The sequence below is a fragment of the Loxodonta africana genome, chromosome 18, assembly GCF_030014295.1.
Source record: "Loxodonta africana isolate mLoxAfr1 chromosome 18, mLoxAfr1.hap2, whole genome shotgun sequence".
Lineage (NCBI taxonomy): Eukaryota > Metazoa > Chordata > Mammalia > Proboscidea > Elephantidae > Loxodonta > Loxodonta africana.
The window spans coordinates 63,138,269-63,154,202 of NC_087359.1; the positions used below are offsets into that span (position 1 = coordinate 63,138,269).

At 51.1% G+C, this 15,934-nt stretch overlaps 2 protein-coding genes across 13 annotated transcripts in view; both read right to left on the minus strand.

The window, feature by feature from the left end:
- Nucleotides 1-45: 45 nt before the first annotated feature.
- Nucleotides 46-4,828, minus strand: RILP (Rab interacting lysosomal protein). Of its 11 annotated transcripts, none has more exons than XM_003416976.4 (8): nucleotides 3,946-4,828; nucleotides 3,781-3,874; nucleotides 3,580-3,686; nucleotides 3,240-3,485; nucleotides 2,804-2,949; nucleotides 2,326-2,448; nucleotides 837-920; nucleotides 46-577 (listed from the first exon to the last, which is right to left on the minus strand). In XM_003416976.4, the coding sequence occupies exons 1-8, from the start codon at nucleotides 4,171-4,173 to the stop codon at nucleotides 448-450; spliced, it is 1,158 nt and encodes a 385-aa protein (XP_003417024.1). In that variant the 5' UTR covers nucleotides 4,174-4,828; the 3' UTR covers nucleotides 46-447. The 11 variants fall into 11 exon arrangements, 9 of the variants coding, with proteins under 9 accessions (XP_003417024.1, XP_023412026.1, XP_023412024.1 ...); XM_023556258.2 differs by having other exon boundaries at nucleotides 340-577; nucleotides 841-920; XM_023556256.2 differs by having other exon boundaries at nucleotides 340-577; nucleotides 841-920; nucleotides 3,580-4,828.
- Nucleotides 4,829-4,947: 119 nt separating this feature from the next.
- The window catches only part of PRPF8 (pre-mRNA processing factor 8), a 29,705-nt gene continuing 18,718 nt past the window's right edge, over nucleotides 4,948-15,934 (minus strand). For both annotated transcript variants that reach the window (XM_003416811.4, XM_010596485.3), the window contains exons 25-43: nucleotides 15,408-15,655; nucleotides 15,129-15,308; nucleotides 14,788-14,923; nucleotides 14,503-14,672; nucleotides 14,203-14,332; nucleotides 13,947-14,093; nucleotides 13,592-13,752; nucleotides 13,119-13,310; nucleotides 10,578-10,815; nucleotides 10,312-10,440; nucleotides 9,302-9,415; nucleotides 9,046-9,219; nucleotides 8,555-8,748; nucleotides 7,608-7,847; nucleotides 7,368-7,509; nucleotides 6,041-6,181; nucleotides 5,733-5,872; nucleotides 5,453-5,655; nucleotides 4,948-5,283 (exon numbers count right to left, since the gene is read on the minus strand). In XM_003416811.4, the coding sequence (XP_003416859.1) occupies nucleotides 5,129-5,283; nucleotides 5,453-5,655; nucleotides 5,733-5,872; nucleotides 6,041-6,181; nucleotides 7,368-7,509; nucleotides 7,608-7,847; nucleotides 8,555-8,748; nucleotides 9,046-9,219; nucleotides 9,302-9,415; nucleotides 10,312-10,440; nucleotides 10,578-10,815; nucleotides 13,119-13,310; nucleotides 13,592-13,752; nucleotides 13,947-14,093; nucleotides 14,203-14,332; nucleotides 14,503-14,672; nucleotides 14,788-14,923; nucleotides 15,129-15,308; nucleotides 15,408-15,655 (3,234 nt within the window). In that variant the 3' untranslated portion in view covers nucleotides 4,948-5,128. The remainder of the gene's footprint in view (nucleotides 5,284-5,452; nucleotides 5,656-5,732; nucleotides 5,873-6,040; nucleotides 6,182-7,367; nucleotides 7,510-7,607; nucleotides 7,848-8,554; nucleotides 8,749-9,045; nucleotides 9,220-9,301; nucleotides 9,416-10,311; nucleotides 10,441-10,577; nucleotides 10,816-13,118; nucleotides 13,311-13,591; nucleotides 13,753-13,946; nucleotides 14,094-14,202; nucleotides 14,333-14,502; nucleotides 14,673-14,787; nucleotides 14,924-15,128; nucleotides 15,309-15,407; nucleotides 15,656-15,934) is intronic.

Consider the following 15,934-nt stretch of genomic DNA (forward strand, 5'->3'; position numbering starts at 1 on the left):
AGACCAACCAAGGAAACCTCAGGCTTGCTTTCACTTCTCACAGAGCCGGGAGGTTGGAAACAGACCACTGACATATAGACATGGAGCAATTTCTGGGCAGTTGCTTTATTACATATGAGCTCAGGCCATCTGCACGAACTCTTGGGAGGTAGGTAGTCAGTTCTCTTTCATGGTAGGTAGTCAGTTCTCTTTCATGGATTCAGAGGAAGCACTTTGATCTGGCCCCAGAGGCTTGGTGCAGAGGTGTTGGAAAGGGAAGCAGGCTGAGCTCGCCCTTGTCAAACCCTGACCAGGACGGCAAAAGAGCCTTGGGGAGAACTGGGAAGGAAGGAGCTCTGCTTTCACTTGAGGTCACACATCCACCCACAGCCAGACCCCAGAGTCAGGCCCCTGGGGTAGCTGAGGTCCCCAAAACAAAGCTCTTCATCAAGAGCAGAGCAGAGTTGGTCAGGAGCTGGGGGTTGTAGGGCTGGCCACAGGCTCCAAGTGAGGTTGCTGTGGGGCTTCCTCTTCTCCCTGTTGCTTGCTGGTCCCAGCTCCAGGGGCCTCTTCTTCACCACGATACCACAAGCCAAAGCTGGGGGCAGAGCCAAGAAGTGCCTTGAGCTCAGAAGCCAGAGAGGTCAAGGATACGGGCTGAGAAGGAGTACTTGAGGGAACAAAGGGCAGCATGAGGTAGTGGGGAGCTGAGCGGGCTCAGGGACAAGACATAGGGTCATGCTTAGAGCTCAGAACAGCAGGGTAAGCGGGATAGGGGGTGCTCAGAAGAACTCAGTTGCGTTCCCTCCTTCAACCCCACATTCCTGCCCCTTGTCCTTCCCCTTCCCCTAACATACGAACTCTGTATTCTGGACTCAGGGGGTGGAGGTTGGTCTCCCTTATTGCTGGGGAGCAGGAGCCATGAGCCATCGTCATCATCACTGAGGCAGAGAGAGAGGCGACATCAGGGCCATTTCTTAAGGCCCTGAGGGGCAATGGGAGTCCAGCTCACATCAGCCCGCTATGCAGTCCACAGGAGCAGACAGGGGAGGACAGTGTGGCAGCAGGGCCCCCAAGGCTGGAGAGAAAGAGACACTGGGGAGGTGAAGGACACTGTGAGGTTTTTAATTCATAGCCTGAGAGACAGCAGGCTCCTGACAAGGCTGTGGCTGTAGACTTGAGGATAAACAGATTCAGCCAAGGCAGGAAACCAAAAAATGCACGCAGAGAAGCGCTGTGAACAGGTTTCTTCAGCAGAATGTATGGCAAGCAGGGCACGTGGGAGGAGTCCTGGATCCAGAGAGAAGGGTAGTAGGCTCAGCAGGGCAGGCTGGATGGTAGGCTCGGGGGGCAACCAAGCCAGGTAAGTAGGCTCAGGGGGTGACCAGGCCAGGTAAGTAGGCTCAGGGGGCGACCAGGCCAGATCTGCAAGCTCAGGGGGCGACCAGGCCAGAGCAGCAGGCTCAGGGGGTGACCAGGCCAGAGCTGCAGGCTCAGGGGGTGACCAGGCCAGAGCAGCAGGCTCAGGGGGTGACCAGGCCAGAGCTGCAGGCTCAGGGGGTGACCAGGCCAGAGCAGCAGGCTCAGGGGGTGACCAGGCCAGAGCAGCAGGCTCAGGGGGTGACCAGGCCAGAGCAGCAGGCTCAGGGGGTGACCAGGCCAGAGCAGCAGGCTCAGGGGGTGACCAGGCCAGAGCAGCAGGCTCAGGGGGTGACCAGGCCAGAGCAGCAGGCTCAGGGGGTGACCAGGCCAGAGCAGCAGGCTCAGGGGGTGACCAGGCCAGAGCAGCAGGCTCAGGGGGTGACCAGGCCAGAGCAGCAGGCTCAGGGGGTGACCAGGCCAGAGCAGCAGGCTCAGGGGGTGACCAGGCCAGAGCAGCAGGCTCAGGGGGTGACCAGGCCAGAGCAGCAGGCTCAGGGGGTGACCAGGCCAGAGCTGCAGGCTCAGGGGGTGACCAGACCAGACCAGCAGGCTTAGGGGGTAACCAAGCTGGGGTGACAGGTTCAGGCTGAATGACAGACTCGGAGGGTTACCAGTCTAGGTCAGTAGGCTCAGCAGAACCAGGGAGGGAGAAAGGGCTGGCTCATTGGGGATAAAACCAAAAACCAAACCCACTGCCATCCAGTCAATTCTGACTCATAGCAACCCTATAGGACACAGTAGAACTGCCCCACAGGGTCTCCAAAGATATAAATATTTATGGAATCAGAGTGCCACATCTTTCTCCTGAGGAGCTCAAGGAGCAGTTGGTGGGTTTTAACTGCAGAGCTTTTGGTTAGCAGCCAAGAGCTTTAACAACTGCACCATCAGGGCTCCTTCCGGTGGGGACAGAGGGTAGGGATTTACCTGCTCTCTGCTTCCTCTGGGGTCCCTAACATCTTTGCCTTGATCTTCTTCCGTTGCTTCCGGACAGCCACCTTCATGGCTTCCAGCAGAAGCTCTGGCACCCGCTGGTCTGAGAGCAACTCCCTAGAGGGGAGGGAGAGGGGCAGGGCAAAGCAATGAGGATGGACATGCCAACAACAGGCCTCACGCCAAGCACCTGTGCATTTTGTTTCCCCTTTTTGAAACACTCTGACTTGCTAACCCCCCTCAGACCTTAGCTGAGGTGGCACCCCTCCTAGGAACACCACCCTGGCTGCTGCTGCTGTGGCTCCCGTGACCTTCTGCACTGTCCCCTCCCCAGTTTGGATGAAGCTTCCTTGACTCATGTCTTCCCAGTGGATAATCAATGAGCTGAAGAATGAAGCAGGGTGACCAGAGGCCCAGGAACAGATGTGAGTGGAGCCCCCTCGGCGCCCCAGCGCCTGCCCAGCTCCCTCACCGCTGGAAGTAGGCCAACTCCTCCTTCAGCAGGAACACGTTGGCTTTGAGCTCATTCCGCTCCTGCAGGATCTGCTCAAGCTCCTCTCTACTGAAGCTGCACTGGCCTACCTCCAGGGGGCGCTTTGGCTGCTGCGGGACATCCGCCTGCACATGGACAGGTTTGGTTAGGGGGCCACCACAGCCAGCACAGGGCGATCACAAAAACACTACGAAGTGACTGGCAGGGAGACTTGGGGGGCGAAGGTGCTACAACAGATGACAGACCAATGCTGGGAGTGAGGGCAGAGGCCGGTTGGGGGCGCAAACTTGTGTGCCACCTTCCTACTTCTGGATGGATCGGCCATGCAGCACAGCACACCTTTCCTCAGTGCTAGCCAGTGTCGGGCGCTGTGAGTAGGTACTCGAGTGGGTCCCTGCCCTCATCAGGCACTCACTGGGTCCTCAGGAGTCCCCGGGGCTCCTGCCCCAGCAGTTGCCCGCTCGGGCTTCTGCCTCTGCTCGCACCCGGGCCCCTGGGCCTGGCCCAGCGGTTGCTCTTGCGCCAGCCCCGGGGACACTTCGCGCTGCAGCTCCCTCTCTCTCTCACGGTCTCGCACCACGCACAGCTGGGTCTGCACAGCCGCCAGCTTGTGCCGCAGCTCAGCGTTCACCAGCAGGAGGCGCTGCAGCTGTTCCTGCAACTGCGGGGCGGGGGGAGGGGTCAAGAGGTGGCGGCTGGTGGGCGGGGCGCCAGGGCTGGGAGAGCCCGCCGCTCGCCCGTCGCCCTGCCCTCACCGCCTCGGTTTCCTGGCTGCGCTGTAGCAAGTCGCGACTGTGCGCCCGAAGTTCGTCCCGCTGCCTGTCGGTCACCTCCTTGAGCTGCCGCAGCAGAGCGCGTTCCTCTGGGGAAGCGGGCATTCTTAGCGGCGGCCGGTCGGAGAGAGGCCCTAGACTGGCCCCCAGTCCCCCCTTGTCCTGGCGGAGGCCTGCACTCACCCTGCGGCCCACAGCGCAGCTCCCTGCGGAGGTGCTCGTTCTCCTCCCGCAGCCGCCGGAGCTCCTGTTCGGCCTGCTGCGCCGAGACCTGCAGCTGGGGAGTCCAGGGCTCAGGGTCAGACCGCTGCCCGCTCGCGGGTGGCGAGAGGTGGGGCAGTGACTCACCGAGTCTGGGGCGGGCCCCACCGCGGCCTTTTCCAGGAGCTCCAGGGCCCGCACTACCAGCGGCACCAGCCCGGTTGCCGCGTCTGGCCCGAAGCGGCGCGCCAGCTCTTGCAGCTCAGTGCCCAGAGCCCCCGCTAGATGGTACACGAGCTCCGCGACCGACTCCGACCCCGCGGCCACTCGAGACCCCCAGCCATGCTCCCCAGGTGCCGCCTTCTGGGGCTCCATGTACCCCGAAGGCCAAGGGCTTCGCCCGCTTCCCCCCAACTGGGGCAGGAAAAACCAGTTCCGGCCCAGGAAGCGGTTTTGGGCTGTAGTGGGAGGGGGAGAAGCAGCGGGGGAGGAGCAATTAAGCCTAAGAGCGTGGAGAAGGGAGGCAGTGCCCTAGGCCCCCTCGACCCTGTCCATTTCAACCCAAGGTCACAGGAAACAGGACAGTGAACTTCCACCCAGGCGTCCAAGAGCTGAAACTCAGGGCTGCAAGTGGTCACTTCAGTGGAGCCCTCCCCACAGGGCCCAGGCCAGGCTCCACCCCTGAGTCCAGAGTCATGGGCCTGACTTGGCTGCCAAGTACTCCAGCCAAGAGGTGAGGTAGGGCTGTCACTGGCCACCCAAACTGGCCACCTGTGTGCCTGTTTCTACAACTAGGAGTGTCACAGAGAGCTGAAGGAGCTAGGTTGAGCATCATAGCTGCAGCCTGCACCAAGCCACAGAGCTCCCAGGCTCAAAACACAGAAAGCAACTGCTCAAAGAGATGCTGAAAACAGGCTGATGGTTTGGAAGTATTTTGGAGGGAAACTAGCAAATGTGGTTAGGGTAGCAGGAGTGTGAAAGCCAAGCCCACCTCAGTTCACTGAATCTAGAGGTTATCTAGCCCCACAGCCCTGACTAAAGGGCCTCTGGCCCCCAAGGCTGAGCCCATCATCTGGCTGTGAACAAGGGCCACAGCCCAGCCTCCCACGACCCCTACATGCAGAATTTTGAGCTCAGAAAAAAAAAGACTCCTATTTATACAAAATTTATTGTTACACTTTGTTCAGAATTACAAGTCACCAAGAGGTCAACAACACAAAAACAAGCACAAAATAGAGAAGGGGGCCAAGCTGCTGAATGTCACCAGCTGTCTGTGGGGGTTAAAAAGCTCCAGCTTCTGGGGAGTCTGAAGCAGGAGGTGAGGCAACAACTAGGCATAGAGGTCCTCCCGGTCCGCAGAGTAGACCTCACCCTCCTGCAGAAGGGCAAAGTTGAGGAAGTGCGAAGGTCTGTGCACCTCGTGGTAAAACTCCTTGGGGTTTGCCAGCTGCAGCTCATACTTCATGTTGGGATCATGCCGTACACCTTGGGGTCGAAGGAAACATCCAATGTTAACAAGCAGTCCACCTGCCTCACCCAGCCTGGGCCCCTGGGCCATCTCCAAGCCAGAGCCAGGCCCCAAGTTTTAAGGATGATGACCATAAACCCATCCCCGCTCCCTGTGCTCCCTACAAACACGCTGGCCCCTACTCACCCATAAAGTTGTAGTTCCATGAGGACTGGGCAGGGACCATGAAGAAGCCAAGGAAGCGGTCCGACAACAGCATCTGGACCCTCTCATAGTGCGAGGGCAGGTAACCCTTGGGGTTGTTGCCCTTGTCTGTGTTTTGGCGGCCCCATTCATAGCCACTAGGGGTCAGCTTGTAGGCTGTGAGGGTGCAGGAACCTGGTGTGAAGCTGGGGGAAGGATGACAGAGTCAGAGCTCAGGCCAGGCCCACAATGCCTGCACCACCACACTTCCTCCCAAGCCCACCTGCAAGTGATAATAATGGTCTTCTCGCCATCCCAAGATGGGTTGTCAGCCATGATCTTGGCATGGGTAGTGACATCCTGGGGTGACAGCTGGGGGGACTCATTGGGCTGAGTGTGGATCCACCCTAAGGGCTCCATCTCCTATAGGCCAAGAGCAGTAAAAAGAAGTTTAGAATCCCATCTGCAGACAAGAATTTCCATCCATGAGTAACATGCCTGCCTTCCCTCCACCCCCCTGATTAACAAAAAGCCCCAGTTCTCTGACCCCAAGCTCCGTCACCTCTTACCCCAAGCTCCGTCACCTCTTACCTTGAGGTATTCATGCTGGGGCAGCTGGCCCGGCAGGTGCACAGTCTGGTGAGTGCCCCACTGTGGAACCATCACGATGCAGCGGATCTCCTTCACCTGAGGGTTATCTGGTGGGCTCACCCCATACAGGTACCCTGCAATCTGGAGACAAGAGGGCCAGGGCCAAACTAAGTACCAGCCCAGAGTCTTGATGCTGACCATCAGCTCTGTGCTTCATTCCCTCCCTCAAGAACAAGGACAGAGTTTCTCAGAATGTGGACAGAACCTTCTGTAGCAGTCGCCTGGGTGCTTGTTAAAATGTCAAACACAGACCTCATCTCAGGCTTACCACATCTGAACCCCGAGTGGGGTCCACAGCTCCCCAGATTACCGCAGTACACGCGAAGAAACAAGCACACAAGCATACAGCTCAGTGTCTTCGCACAAGCCGAACACATCTGCGCACCCAGCACCAGGTGGTGTTTTCACTTCATACCGCCACCAACAAAGCAAGTACTTGCTTCCTATAACCTCACCACACAGGGTGTTAACAATCTTCGAATTCACCAACCTAGCAGCCACAAAACGGTGTTTTATAAAAATACAAATTTCCCGATTACTAGTAAAGTTGAACATCTTTCCACATTGTATTTGCCATTTGTTGTTCCTTTTCTGAACTACCTTTCCATATTCTTTGCCCATTCTTCTAGTTATCTTTCTTTTACCAACTTCAAAGAATTCTCTATTCAAGATGCTACGCCATTATCTCTTAGTTATGCAAATATTTTCTTTCCATTTCCTAGTTTGTCTTTCGTAGTACTCCTTGTCACACTTATTAATTACAATTATGGTTATGTGTTTTCTGCCTTGTTTAAGAAGGCCATGCCAACACTAAACCAATAAAAACCACTAAGGTCATAAATATTTTCTTCTAATACCCTACAGTTTAGTAGTTTACACTGAGATCTTTACTCCTAGATTTTATTGAGTAGTGTGAGGCAGAGATCTAGCCTCCTTTTTCCAACTGTTTTAATATCACATCCTTAATCCCCCAGACTTGATACACCACATTTATATACATACACACACACGCACATATATATATACATATGAATCTGTTTCTGACTATGTACTATTCTCTTTCAATAACTTCTAGGCCACTACTGTAATCTCTTAATTACCATAGCTTTATAGTATGTTTTGATATTTGACAGGACCAAAAACTCTCCTGTTTTGCCTAACCTTGTATATTTACTCTTCCATGTATTTTGAAACCAGCATCTCAAGTGAGTTTTGGGCACATCAAGTGTTGGGTATACAGTGTGGCAAGTTAACCACATTCACTCACTTGTGCCCGAAGGTCAGATATGCAGATGAACTTCTTAAGCACGTTCTTGGGAAGGATGTAGGTGTAACCGGTCTCCTTGATGTCATCAGACGAAACATATATGTGATTGGTCCTTAGGTGCAGGTTGGCAGCAGAGATGGCCCTGAACACAAGCAGAGGATGTCAGCACTCCTCAGCTTGAGCATCCTAAGCACCACCAGGATCCCATTCCTTCCCTACCCCTCCTGCCCTTTTCAGTACCTGACCCTCCATTCAGTCTTAGATGAGAAGGTCTGGGTCTCATAATTGCTGGTGGTGGAGGTGATGATCTCGTCACCGTGCTTGTTGACAGTGCGCGTCTGTGTTGCAGTCAGCTGTGACTGTTCCTTGGTCTGCTTCTCGATCTCAGCTATCTGCTGCCGCTGTTGTGATGGTGCTGAGATCTCCATCCCCAGGATGATGTCTCGAATTTCTGATTGTGTCAGCGATGCCACATTCACACTGTGGGGACAGCATGGGTCGCACCACAAGGATCCCTTTCCCCCTTGGGATCCCTTGGTCACTTCTACCTCAATGGCAAGGGTTTACCTTGCCCCAGACAATCCTGAAGAGATACTTGTGAAGGAGGAAGTAGAAGCGGAGATGTACTGATCTAGGGCTCCTCATACCCCGGGCAGGGGCCACTGTGCATGTGTACCTCTCAGCTCGGCTCAAAGCTGCTCAGCATCCTCCCTCCCACTTCTCCTGCACACAGAGGTGCCCTGGCACAGGACGATTCTCAAAAACACTGGTTCTCAATCACAGTTGACACTGTCACCCTAGGGGTACTCGGAAATGTACAGTCATATTTGGTTGCCACAATGACAGGGAGGTTGTGGAGGGAAGGAAGGGTGCGTGTGCACACTATGAGCTGTGGTACCCGGGGGTCTGGAATGTTAAAACTTCCTGGCATGTATGGACTGTAAAAAGATGCCCTGCTCAAAATAGGAACAATGCCTCTACTGAGAAACAACGCCGGAGAATCATACTGAAGGCCTGCAACACAGACATCTCCTACACTGTCTACCTCTTTTCTGTACGCATCTCTTAAGCATTTCTTGAAAAACTTCTGAGCCTAAATGTTTTTTAAAAACCCCAGAAACCACCTACTGAGCCAGCTGCTTCGCCCTTCTGGATCTCCCATATGTCTCCCCGGCACCCCTGCTCACTTGTTTTTCTTGCCATAGTCAGCCAAAATCAGGTCCTTGAGCTGCACCTCCACCTTGATCCATTCCTCATCAGTGAGAGTGGGCCAGATGTGATGCGGTTCTGTAATAGTGGTCTTGTCTGGCTTCAGGATCACCTTTGCCCGGTCATTGTTCACATGTAGGGCACGCAGAATCAGGATGAGACGGGAGAAAGCCTGGGAAGAAATGTGGTAGACTGGATAGAAGTCAGCCACTTAAGGCTCTACCCCATCCCCTTCTTTATCCTATCCTTCCTGGGGACCCAAGAATTGATTTCAAGCTGTAAGACTCAACCATCCCCCATGAATGAGTCAACCTCCTATGCAGACCACAGTCTCTCTTCCCATCTGCAGGGTGAAGATGTGAAAATGGCCTCATTAAGGGGCTCCTGGGAAAAGCTAAGACACAGAATCTTCTCCTGACTCCACACCCAGTCCTCCTAGAGTGACCCTCTTCCTAAGATGGCTTTATACCGTGTAAGATGAGATAGTCTTGAGCCAGTCATCATAGAGGTTGAAGAGAACCATCTGAGGCTCAGTAGCTTTAAGAATGAGGTCCCCAAACTTCTCCACCTTGAGACAAGCCTGGAAAGGGAGTTGGAGCTCCGACCCTTTGATCACAATATTGGGGAAGTCCAGCAAGTGCACCTAAGACAAGATCAAGTCCAAGATTACAAACAGAGTCTAGAGGTCTTCGCCCTCCTTTCTTCAACCTTTTCCATCTGTTCACCTCCAATGGATCCAGCATGCCCTTTCTGGTCACAATGATCTGCTTGGGCTGCTCCTCCACAGGCAGAGATCGGATCAGGGCAGCCACCTCCTCAGCCGTCTTCCACTTAGCCAACTAAAAAGCAACAGAGAAGAGTATGGAAATTGTGTTTCTACCCTCCTAGATCAGCCAAAACAAAAGATTTTACTCTTGAAATAATCAAACTACCTGTTATTGAGTGTCAGGCATGCAGGACATACAGAAATGTCAAATGGCCTTCCCAAAAGGGTTTTCAATCTAGCTAACCAGATGAAACTCATACAAAAAAATATCACAAGCTGGTGTATGACTATTTGCTAAATTATGTATCAGGAGTTCAGAGACAAAAGAAATTAAGGCCACCAGGTCAAGAAAAGCTGCACAAAGAAATGGATCCTAAGGGATGAGTAAGACTATGATTAACAGAGGGAAAAGAGGAATTCATTCTAGAAAGAAACATGAGCAAAGCCACAAAGGTAGAAATGAACATCATGTTTTTGGGATACTAGGACCCTGGACTGACTGGAAGAGGAAGTTTGCTATAAAGGAAGAGAAAATGTGGCTGGACAGGTACAGCACAGTGAGGCCTCAAGTATCTAAGATGCCAAAAAGTTACGGCAATTCACTAAGAAGGAAGATGCTACCAAAGGTTTTGAGGTAGAGAAGAAATTTGGTTGAAGTGATGGTTTAAGAAAATTTGTTCCCTTCAGAAAGATTTTAGTCTTGTTCAAGCTAGGTTAGAGATTGGAGATTGAGGAAGCACAGAGACCAGGTGATAGGTAATGAACAACCTCACACGGTCTTCGGCCTCCTATAGGAGAACGCTTTCCAAGTTTAGGAAAAAGTTCACCTGAGATGTCCTCAATCTTTCCACAGAGAAAAACAGCAGATACATATGTCCTCTCTCCCTCCCTCACACACACACACACACACACACATTGAAGAACAAGAGGTAGCAAGGTTCTACAGCCTCTGTCCTTTAACCTGCTCACCTGTCCCAAACGCTTCTGTCCAGCCCACACAGACGTGTGGATTATCTTGAGGAAGAGCTGTCCTGTGCGTGGGTTGAAGATGAAGATGGCTCCATTGATGGGTTTGGTTGTCAAGTTCCCTTCAAAAGTCTAAAGAATTATTATATTAGTTAGCATCGCCTAGATACAAGCACCCCACTCTCATCTCAATATGTACATACATTTGCCCTATTACCCTGCCATAGGCACATACAGGTCCCAACCCCTTCATTGCTTTCAACACTCACCTTGTGGATTGTCACTCTGTAGACATTAGTGTCATCCACAAACCAGATAATCTGGTTGGAGAAGAGCTCACCATAGTTCTGAGAAGACAGATAGGGCTCAGTAGGCTCAGATGAATACAGCTGCAGCCCCTTGCGGATCCGTTCACGTAACACATATAAGGCAGGGTTTGCCTTCATGATCTTGGCCATGGCCTGCTGTATGAGTGGTTTGCTGCCTGGGAACCAGTTTCCATAGGCACTGTAACGGGGGGGCGGGGCGCAAAAAAAGTTAAGACCAGGCTGGCAGCCCCAGGAACAAGGCAAATAAACTCTAAAAAGAAATACTGATTTGCAAAACCAAGCTGTTGGCCAGGCTGATGGCTGATGAAAGTCTATCTGTGTATATATAGGCAAGAAAGAAAGTCAGTGAGCCAGGGGAGGAAAGGGTCAACTGACAAATGGATAAACAAAATGTACTATATCCATACAACGGAATACTTTTCAGCCATAAAGGGGATTGAAGTACTGATACCTGCTACAACCTGAATGAAATCTGAACTCAGACAAAAAAGGTCACGTATTGTTTGATTCCACTTACATAAAACGTCCAGAACATGCAATCTACACTGACAGTCGAGCAAGATAAAAAAGCTGTCTAGAATACGAAACATTACCAAAAATGACGAAGAGAAACCAGATAACTGGGAGCTCCTAAAAATCAAACACCTATGCTCATCTAAAGACTTCACCAAAAGAGTAAAAAGACCACCTACAGACTGGGAAAGAATTTTCAGCTATGACATCTCTGACCAGCGCCTGATCTCTAAAATCTGTATGATTCTGTCAAAACTCAACCACAAAAAGACAAACAACCCAGTCAAGAAGTGGGCAAAGGATATGAGCACACACCTCACTAAAGAAGATATTCAGGCAGCTAACAGATACATGAGAAAATGCTCTCGATCATTACCCATTAGAGAAATGCAAATTAAAACTACGATGAGATTCCATCTCACTCCAGCAAGGCTGCCATTAATACAAAAAACACAAAATAATAAATGTTGGAGAGGCTGCGGAGAGATTGGAACTCTTATATACTGCTGGTGGGAATGTAAAATGGTACAACCACTTTGGAAATCTATCTGGCGTTATCTTAAACAGTTAGAAACAGAACTACCATACAACCCAGAAATCCCACTCCTCGGAATATACCCTAGAGAAATAAAAGCCTTCACACAAACAGATATATGCACACCCATGTTTATCGCAGCTCTGTTTACAATAGCAAAAAGCTGGAAGCAACCAAGGTGTCCATCAACGGATGAATGGTTAAATAAATTGTGGTATATTCACACAATGGAATACTACGCATCGATAAAGAACAGTGACGAATCTGTGAAACATTTCATAACATGGAGGAACCTGGAAGGCATTATGCTGAGCGAAATTAGTCAGAGGCAAAAGGACAAATATTGTATAAGACCACTATTATAAGATCTTGAGAAACAGTATAAACTGAGAAGAACACATACTTTTGTGGTTACAAGGAGGGGAGGGAGGGAGGGAGGGTGGGAGAGGGTTTTTTTTACTGATTAATTAGTAGATAAGAACTGCTTTAGGTGAAGGGAAGGACAATACTCAATACATGGAAGGTCAGCTCAACTGGACTGGACCAAAAGCAAAGAAGTTTCCAGGATAAACTGAATGCTTCAAAGGTCAGCGGAGCAAGGATAGGGGTTTGGGGACTATGGCTTAAGGGGACTTCTAAGTCAATTGGCAAAATAATTCTATTATGAAAACATTCTGCATCCCACTTTGAAATGTGGCATCTGGGGTCTTAAATGCTAACAAGCGGCCATCTAAGACGCATCAATTGGTCTCAACCCACCTGGATCAAAGGAGAATGAAGAACACCAAGGTCACACGATAACTAAGAGCCCAAGAGACAGAAAGGGCCACGTGAACCAGAGACCTATATCATCCTGAGACCAGAAGAACTAGTTGGTGCCCGGCCACAACCAATGACTGCCCTGACAGGGAGCACAACAGATAACCCCTGAGGGAGCAGGAGATCAGTGGGATGCAGACCCCAAATTCTCACAAAAAGACCATACTTAATGGTCTGACTGAGACTAGAGGAATCCCGGCGGTCATGGTCCCCAAACCTTCTGTTGGCCCAGGACAGGAACCATTCCCGAAGACAACTCATCAGACATGAAAGGGACTAGACAGTGGGTAGGAGAGAGATGCTGATGAAGAGTGAGCTAATTATATCAGGTGGACACTTGAGACTGTGTTGGCATCTCCTGTCTGGAGGGGGGATGGGAGGATAGAGAGAGTTGGAAGCTGGCAAAATTGTCACGAAAGGAGAGACTGGGAGGACTGACTCATTAGGGAGAGAGCAAGTGGGAGTACGGAGTAAGGTGTATATAAACTTATATGTGACAGTCTGACTTGATTTGTAAAGATTCACTTGAAGCTCAATAAGTTAATAAAAAAGAAAGCTGTCTACCTTCAAGTACGGGAGTGACGAAAAAGACATGCCTCTGAGCCCCAACTCACCTGTGCAGGTTATAGGCTAGGTCAATTGCAATGAGCACACCCGTGGGTGAAGGGTAGATACTCATGTTGTCTGTGGTGTAGTCCAGGAACTTAGCCCGGGCGTAGCGCTCAATGTCGTGGGAATCATAGTCCCCCCAGCGCAACTGGATGTCAATCCAATACTTCTGAGTGGTGGTGCTGTCCATCACATCCCTGAGGGTAGAGAGGGATCACGGGTCCAAGCTTCTAGGAAGCCACAGGTGCAGCCAACATCCCCAGAAGGACATTAACCTCCCCCCGCCCCAATGGCTACTCCTAATTATCTCAAAACAGTAATCCCTCTGCCTTTTTCAGAGCAGGAAGACCTCCGGAGAATTAGCAGACCTGCTGAGGTGTTGATCTAGAGGTAGTCCTGGCTCTGAGTTTAGAAAAACAAGGGACAATTCCCAAAGCAGTACTGCTAGAACAATAAAACTGAGTGATAAGGCACTCACTTTGAGTCTGCCAGCAGTGAGGGCCGGGAGACATTCCATTTATAGGAGGCAAAGAGCAGAATATCTGCACAGGAAGAGTTCATCTTATAGGACTTTCGGGGATGGATTGTCTCCTTTTGTACGGTCTCAATTTCCAATGCATCCAGTTCCTGGTCAAATACCTAAAGGCCAAAGTGGGAAGATTAAGATTGTTGTCAGGGAAGCCCACAGAGAATGATGGCTTGTAGAATTCAGGGTAATGTGGTACCAGGTACCACAACAGCAGTCTTGTCCTCAGAGCCTTCAGGGAGGAATTCCCACGCCAAAAAGCGCTGGCCCGACTGTGTGGCGCCCTCTCCCCTGGAGCCTAGCCCACCTGACACAAGTCCATGACGATGCTCTCGTGGATCTTCTGCCACAGGTGAGCCCGGAAGATCTGGATGAGCGAGATCTTCAGCGTAGGGATCTTCCCGTGCATGAAAATCCCCGTCAGGTCCAGCTGCACCTGAAACCCTACATACACCTGACAGGAAACAGAGAATAAGACACCAGAGATTAAGGCACGTAACTAAGACAGCAGAAACGTTTCTGTTTTTGCCTTCCCAGCTTCCACATCTACCAAGTGCACTCACATTGGCTCGGTTGATGGTTGGGGACCACCAAAGAGTAAATCTCCGATTGGGAATCTGGTTCAATCCTGATCGCTGAGCGTTAGTTAGCTTCTTCCACTTCATAGATTCCTCAAAGCCACTGGCCTTCTCCCTGGGAAGCAGAAGAGACCAGGTGAGGTCATCCCTTGCCATCTCCCAGAGCACCGCTGACCTCCCAGAGTGGCTGTCTAGGAAGCACCACAGCAGGCCTCACAGACACACAAGGGATGCACTCAGACGGTCGTGATAAGACCTATAAGAGGAGAAAAAAAGAATCCTTACCAGAAAAGCCCCTCCCAGGTAGGGAAGTATGTGCCTTTGAAGAGTGTGTGTTCCAGAATGCCTTCCACACCACCCAGGGCCTGGATCATGTCTGTACGGTAGTTGTTTAGGTTCCACAGCTTTCCATCATGCCGCTGGTGTGTCCACCAGAAAGGGTTCTGCTTCAAAACCTAGATGGTGAGGCAGTCACGGTCAAGCTTCTGGCACCTCCTGTCCCAGGTATCCCATCGTGGCCATGGATACTTCTGATTCAGGAACATTTCTCCCACTGCCCCCTCGATGTACCTGGTACTGCTTGAAGTCAGTTCGGACACGCCAGCCCTTATCATAAGCCAATGTGTGGCGGTCCTTCTGGAAAAGGGTGTTGATTCGAGGAATGCCCCGATCCCACGAATCTTCCAGATCTTCTAAAGTCAGCCGTCTGCCATGGAAAAAAAGTCTAAAGTCAAACACTGTCTCATACGAAGCACTCAGCATTCCTTCAGAGATAATCAGGGTCAGGAGGAGAACCTGCCTCCATGTCTCCCTGAAGATATGACATGCGCTGCCCCCAGCCTTCACACAGGGCTCCAAAACTCATCATTCTCTTCCCCCATCAGGAATGCTATGCCCTCCTGGATGCCCACCTGTTCTGAGCAATGGCCTCTTGTCTCTTGAGTGCATACTCAGCCCAGACCCGCTGAGAGTCAATGAACTCACTCTCCCATGGTTGTATGTAGCGGTACAGGTTGGGAATCAGCTGGTCTTCTTCATGGCTCATTCCTGAACGGAAATGTGTGATACCTACATCTGTCTGCTTAGACCACCTGTTTGGGGGCACAACCAAGGTTAAGAAGAAGAAAAAAAAAACAGCCTAAAAATAAAGAAGCACCTCTTCCCTCAGGGTCTAAGCAGCCCCGCCTTACCTGAGGTCAGACTGGGGGATGAGCACGTGGCCCATGGAGAGCATGCCGAGGCCACCCAACTCCTTAGGGGTGTAGAACACGACAGGGGGAAAGCGGCTCGGCATCTTGGAGTTGAGGCCAATCTTGATACGGGTCTGGATCTTGTTCTCACACTTCACCAGCAAGTCCAGCAGTTCCTGGGTGTTCACCACAGCTTCCCGAAAGTACGTCATGAGGCCAATGAGAGCTGTGTTCCACTTATTCACAATCTGAAAATAGAGGGCAAGAAGGAAATTACAGGTGGATCCATGTCAGAAAGGGGGCTGAGTACTACTGATAGTCAATTACATTCTCCCTAGCTTTCAAAAAAGAATTGACCTTTCAGCTAAATGACGGATTGGCATATAAAATAAACGACATTACCCATGAGTAATGTGCTCCCTTAAACAATCAATTTATGAGATCAAATGGTCAACATTTACCCAAAAGCAAACATGAGAAGGCGAGGAAGGGGAGGGAAACTAGATCAATGAAAACAGAACAAACAG

Bases quoted from the DNA above. Each gene is read 5' to 3' on its own strand.
- RILP (XM_023556256.2), bottom strand. From the start codon at position 4,173: ATGGAGCCCCAGAAGGCGGCACCTGGGGAGCATGGCTGGGGGTCTCGA. The intron at 921-2,325 runs GTAAATCCCTAC...TCTCTGCCTCAG, and splicing joins CCAGAGGAAGCAGAGAGCAG to TGATGATGACGATGGCTCAT. The intron at 578-840 runs GTTCGTATGTTA...CTCTGCCCCCAG, and splicing joins CCCTGAGTCCAGAATACAGA to CTTTGGCTTGTGGTATCGTG.